Below are 6,686 nucleotides of genomic sequence, written 5' to 3'. Positions count from 1 at the left end.
AGTGGACATCAGGTCTTAGCAGGAACCTCATGAATTAGTTGTATAACAGATTGAGAAATTTGTGCAAGTATTTCAAAGCTAAATACAGAAGTACAAATTCAAGTGTCAATGTTTTATGAACATTGATGTTAATTAATGCAATTAATATTAATATGATTTCATTTATGTCTTCAGAGTGACTATAATCTGTAGGTCAATTTTTCATTGGTTTTATTGAGAAACAGCCATAGTGGATGTGAGATCAGTGAATACACAGCAACACACACACTCACACCCCCTCCACACACACCGATGCCTTGATGCTATAATGCACACAATCATATATTTATCAAAACAATCAGCAAGTACACATAAACCCATACATATACACACAAAGACATTTATACATATACTCAGATTCACCCACTTCTACCAAAAAACAAGTTTTTTGAGAATTCATATCATCTTACCTTTTTTTCCACATTCTTATGGCATTGTTCATTCTTACAATATGTATTCTGTTCAAAATCTTAAACACTAGTTCAACTATAGTGCACAAATTCTACTTATTATGTATGGTTAAAATATGCAGATTTTTTTTTTATTCAGTCCTGGCATCCATTGTAGTGGACATGAAAAAAATCTAATAAAAAACGATTTTGCACAAATCTTTTTTTAGACTCATTTATATGTTGGAGAAGAGCAAATATCAAGAGGACAATTTTTTTTTGTCCAGTGAAAAAAATTCAGGTCTGAAAGGGTTAAATAGTAAAAATATTTCAAAATGTTACCGTTTTTGCTTTACTTTGGATCAAATAAAAAACAGACTTCTTTAAAAACATTAAAAATCTTACTGTTCAAAAACTATTGACTGATAGTGTATATAATTCTACTTAGTTTTAATTAGGGAGCTTAAACATCTGGATAGCAAGAAGCAGCAGGGACCTCCTGTAAAATAATGTATAAAACTGTGTTTTGCATTTATGAGAAAGAATTGTCATTTTAATAAAACCTACTGTTTGGATTAAATATTATAAATAAATGCCACCAAGGAAATTCACCACCAAGTATTTTTCTCTCCACATTTAAAATATCTGTCATTTTGTTATTTTAAATGGCATGTTTGCTTGGTTAACGTATGACCATTCTATAGTAACATATTAAAATATTTATATTATTTTAATTATTTATTTAATAAATAAATATATAATATTTATTTATTAATGTACTTATAGTACTTGCTTTGCAAAGACATAATCATAATCAGTATAAACGGTGTCATATAACTGTACGTTACATTTTAATTTGACTTAATACATTTGAATAAAAAAAAAACATTGCTTTGGTGTAACTATTAAAGCATATTTTATAATGCTGTGTTTTATAGCATTTGTTGACTTTGATATTACTGTACACGTAATCTTAAATTGGTATCTAAATATCATTGAAAACAGCATGTACAGTAGAGCAAAGAAATATTTAAACCACCAGGCGGAACCATACAGAAAGCAAACGTTTCAGGGGGAACACGACATTGGCGCACACGTTAACAAGGACTTCAAAATTGTTCAGCTGTCACATTGCTGTAAGTTCAATATGTCATATAGAAATGAATGATTTACAAACGATTCAACAGGCTAAGATAGTTGACGTTACTCATTTGCCTTTTTTCAACGTGTATAACATATTAGCGACGCTTGTTGCTGTTTGTAACACCTGTAGTTAGTCAATCAGGGGCATTTTAATGGTCACAGCAAGTGTTCAGTGTAACAGAAGCAGCTTAAAATTGTATTGAGTTTGAGTACACTTACAGAATACTGGCACACAGTATTAAAAGAAAAAAAAAAAGCCTTATTCACTCAACTTGGCATTTTCATGACTCGTCAGTAATCTGTATTGAATACTGTGTATTGTGTTCTCTGCTGTTTGTATTGTAGGTTCATTGTTCCTAAAGGGCTCCCTCATTTGCACATGAATGCAAGTATACAATGCAGCGCCTCGCCACTTTGCAGTCGTGACATCTCTTGCAAAAAGTTGGTCATGACAGCTCAACAGACAAGATGATGTCCACCAGACTACTGGCGCTGATTAAGCCACATGCATTGAAGAGGAGTCTACCACAGATCTGCTCTGCCCATCTTTCAAGTCTCAGAAGGCAGCATGAAAACAAAACCACAGCCTTCTGTCATCCTGGATCTCGCTTAAACAAAACTGACGATCACACACAGAGAACATGGCCTCCTTTATTGGCAAGTCACAACTGTGGAAGGTTTTTTAGCCTCACGCCTGCTGGGATTGTGAACGCAGCCCCAGCATCCGTTCAGCCGTACCTCAGATTGATGAGGCTGGACAAACCCATAGGTGAGCTCAGGTCAAACAGAGATGTGATGTGTTGTTATCCAGGAAGCTCTTGCAAATTCAGGATATAGTTATAATAGTTATTTTGTGTTCTTGTAGGAACATGGCTGCTGTATCTACCTTGTACGTGGAGTATTGGGTTGGCGGCAGACCCGGGATGCCTTCCTGATCTGCGCATGCTTGCGCTCTTCGGTGTGGGAGCTTTGCTCATGAGAGGAGCAGGATGCACTATTAATGACATGTGGGATAAAGACTTTGATAAGAAGGTAAGAGGAAAGATTGTTTCCCACATCATGTTCTTCCCTTTAACATTTACTTTTCCTCATCTATTCCACTAGTGGTCTAAATTTCATTATTGCCATCTGTTGGTCCACAGCCAGCCTGACATATCTCCTGTTCTTACCTGCGTCACATAATAAGACTTAAAGGGATAGTTCACCCAAAAATGAAAATTCTGTCATTAATTTCTCACCCTTATGTCGTTCCAAACCCGTAAGAAATTGTTCGTCTTCAGAACACAAATTAAGATATTTTTGATGAAATCCGAGAGCTTTCTGACCCGGCATAGAGAGCAATTGTACTACCACATTCAAAGCCCAGAAAGGTAGTAAAGACATCATTAAAATAGAAAGGTTCCATGAATGTTAAAGAAGTTGAATGAATAATGTTGGTATGAGTATTCAATTATGTGGGTTATTAATGTTTCTTTTAATCAAGCTGGATCTTGAAAAGGTGAGTCACATGATTGTTACAGTTAGACAAGTTTAGCAAGGTTTGGGAAAGAAACTAGACTACCTGGATTTGATCTTGGCTGCTGTTGGAATCTGATGTTGAGATATGTCATATTTCTGATAGGTGTCGAGAACATCCACTCGGCCCATTGCATCAGGGGAGATCACACAGTTTCAAGCACTGGTTTTTCTCGGAGGCCAGCTGAGTTTAGCACTGGGGGTTCTGCTCTGCCTCAATTACTACAGGTGCTTCATATTTTACAGGATTTTTACACAGTATTTTGGTCACACTTTAGTTTGGGGACTGGTTCTCACTACTAACTAACTATTATTTATGACTTTTACCTCAATAAACTATTAATTTGCTGTTTATTAATAGTAAGGTAGTTGTTAAGTATAGGTTTGGGATAGAAGTAAGAGATCAAAAATACGATCATTTAAAATAATGCAGAATTAATATGTGCTTTGTAAGTACTAATAAACAGGCAATATGATAGTAACTTGCATGCTAATAAGCAACTACTTAATAGTGAGAATTGGTCCCTAACCTAAAGTGTTACCAATATTTTTATATATTTTTCCAACATTTGGGACTGGATTAAATTTAAACTTTAAAGTTGACATATTATCTTATTGCTATATCTTAAAGTCTTTAGATTATGCCACTGGAAAAAAAAAAAAAATTGAAAAAGGTAATTGCGACTTTTTATCTCGCATTTCTAACTTTCTTTCTCGGAATCGCAAGATTTACATATTGCAATTCTGCCTTTATAAACTCGCAATTGTGAGAAAAGTTTATATCTCACAGTTGAGAGTTCACATATCACAATTCTGACATTTTTTTTCCTCAGAATTGTGTGATTTTAAACTCTCAGTCACGAGTTATAAAGTCAGAATTGCGAGGTATAAACTTGCAATTCTGAGAAAAAATCTCACAATTTCGAGTTTATCTTTTGCAGTTTTGTCTTTATAACTCACAATTGGGAGTTTATGTCGGTTTTGAGGAAAAAGAATTGCAAAATTTCAACTTGCAATTGCGAGAAGAAAGTTTATCTTTCAATTCTACCTTTTCTTTTCCCGGAGTTGCGAGTTCACATATGAATTCTGAATTTTTGTTTTTAGAATTGCATGATATAAACTCACAATTGCGAGTTATAAAGTCACAGTTCTGAGAAAAAAAGTCCAAATTGTGAGTGTATATCTTTCGAGTTTTTCTTTTGCAATTCTGCCTTTTTAAACTTTGTATTTCACAGTTCTATAAGAGAGAAAAAGTCAGAATTGCAAAATTTAAACTTGCATTTAAACTTGCAATTGCAAGAAAAGTTTATATCTTGCAGTTCTGACTTTTGTCTCGCAATTGTGAGTTCACATATCACAATTCTAACATTTGTTCTCAGAACTGCGTGATATAAACTCACAATTTCAAGTTTATCTTTTGCAATTCTGCCTTTATAACTCGCAATTGCGAGTTTATATCAGTTCTGAGAAAAAAAGTCAGAATTGCAAGATTTAAACTCACAGTTGTGAGGGAAAAAGTTAATCTCGCAATTTTAACTTTCTCGCAATTGCGAGTTTACATGATATGAACTCACAGTTGTGAGTTATAAAGTCAGAATTGTGAGTTTATTTTACTTTACTTTATTTCACGCAATTTTGAGTTTATATTCTGCATTTCTGCCGTTATAACTCGCAAGTGTGAAAGTCAGAATTGTAAAATAAAAAGTCGCAATTACCTTTTTTTTTTTTAATTCAGTGGTGGAAATGGGCTTTCATATTAGATAGAGATGAAAAGAAGATTGCAATTTCTGTTTCATGCTGACTTTAATTTTACTAACTGATGAACTGACACTTCCCATCTGTCTCTAGCATAGCTCTTGGGGCCGCCTCTTTGTCACTGGTGGTTACGTACCCTCTCATGAAGAGAATCACATACTGGCCGCAGTTTGTTTTAGGTGAGTTACCGTTAATGTACTAAACGAAAATTTGTCAAAAGTATTTCTAAGACTAAACATTCTGTACATTTGTTGCCCCTGTAGGTCTCACTTTTAATTGGGGTGCTCTTCTGGGATGGTCTGCTGTGAAGGGATCATGTGACTGGTCTGTGTGTTTACCTCTCTATGTATCTGGCGTCATGTGGACATTAATTTACGACACAATCTACGCCCATCAGGTAAAGTATCTGATTTGTTATCACACCTCAACATAAATGTGCGCATACATTTGTGTACATTTTGTGATCTATTTTCTCGTCTCGAGCAGGACAAAGATGATGATTTAAAAGTGGGCGTGAAGTCTACCGCTCTGAGGTTTCAGGAGAACACCAAATTGTGGCTAAGCGGCTTCACTGGGGCGATGCTGTCAGGACTGGTTCTAGCAGGAATGAACGCTGACCAGACTTTGCCCTACTATTGTGCAGTGTCTGCCGTGGCCATTCATCTAACACATCAGGTGAGCAAGATAATAGTTGCCTGCCTAGGGTTATAGATTGAGCATTTGAAAAAAAAAAAACTTCATGATATGCCAGATTAATCAACTGCATATCAATATTTGCAGAGAAAAGCTCTTAAAGAATTTATTACATTAAAATAAATGTTACATTGAGAATGAATCTTTCATTCTGTGTTCAACAGATCTACACTGTGGACATTAACAGACCTGAGGACTGCTGGAAAAAATTTGCTTCAAACCGAAACCTCGGACTGCTTTTATTTTTAGGAATAGTGACTGGAAACTTATGGAAAAAGAGAAACGATCATCAGTACGAAACGCAGCTTAACTCCGTTTCAAATTAGAAGGCATGCTGGTTGTGTGACATGGAATAATACTAGGGTTTGACTGAACTATTTTGAACTGATGTATATGTCTGGTGTAAAAATTAAAATGAGTGTCAAAATTAAGAATAACAAGGGCTCTGATAAGAACTTTTTAAATGCTTTTAAATTATTTTATCTGCAAATCAGTTTTGAAAATGACCGAAACCAACAGCTAGGGCTGGGCGATAAATCGATAACGATAATTATCTCTCGATATGAATTTCCTTGATAAACGATGACAAGAGTTCGTTAAAATGTTTAGCTCAAGATGTCAGGAGTAAATGACAACCACCATGTTCATTATTACATCCAGCAACACGACACCTCAATCGCTCAATCGGAGATATTCTTGTCTAACTTACATCCCTGCTCCGGCATTGAAACAAAGAGGGCGGACTGTTACAGCTGATTTGAGGTAAAACGCTCATGTCAATCAATTATCGTGGGAGCGGCCTCTGTGGGTGTGACGCCACAACAACAGGCATCTGAGAATGGCTCGATTTGAAAAAGGGGATTTTATTTTTTACAGATTAATTAAAAAAAGTGTTTGTCATGTTCTGACTGTAAAGAATATTGTAAAGTCACATTTAATTGTCTGGTTTTAACAACTTTCACATTGTAGCAAAAATCTGCCTTTAAAATAAAAATGTGACATTTATCGTGATAATTGTCAATATCAACTAATACGAAAAAGAGTTGTCATGATAATTTTTTGCCCATTTCGCCCAGCCCTACCGACAGCCATAAAAACTTTAATTAGTGCCAATAATCGTCCGATCCCTAAATAATACCATTTAGGAAACAA

General features: G+C 35.1%; 1 protein-coding gene across 1 annotated transcript; it reads left to right on the top strand.

Annotated features, from left to right (window-relative positions):
* The first annotated feature begins 1,499 nt into the window (after nt 1-1,499).
* On the top strand, nt 1,500-6,657 carry coq2 (coenzyme Q2 4-hydroxybenzoate polyprenyltransferase). Its single transcript, XM_051110760.1, has 8 exons — nt 1,500-1,564; nt 1,917-2,340; nt 2,437-2,603; nt 3,193-3,314; nt 4,935-5,020; nt 5,105-5,238; nt 5,328-5,516; nt 5,699-6,657. The coding sequence occupies exons 2-8, from the start codon at nt 2,040-2,042 to the stop codon at nt 5,858-5,860; spliced, it is 1,161 nt and encodes a 386-aa protein (XP_050966717.1). The 5' UTR covers nt 1,500-1,564; nt 1,917-2,039; the 3' UTR covers nt 5,861-6,657.
* Nucleotides 6,658-6,686: the final 29 nt, after the last annotated feature.

This window comes from Labeo rohita, chromosome 5, assembly GCF_022985175.1.
Source record: "Labeo rohita strain BAU-BD-2019 chromosome 5, IGBB_LRoh.1.0, whole genome shotgun sequence".
NCBI lineage: Eukaryota > Metazoa > Chordata > Actinopteri > Cypriniformes > Cyprinidae > Labeo > Labeo rohita.
This window is presented reverse-complemented; position numbering and strand designations above follow the sequence as displayed.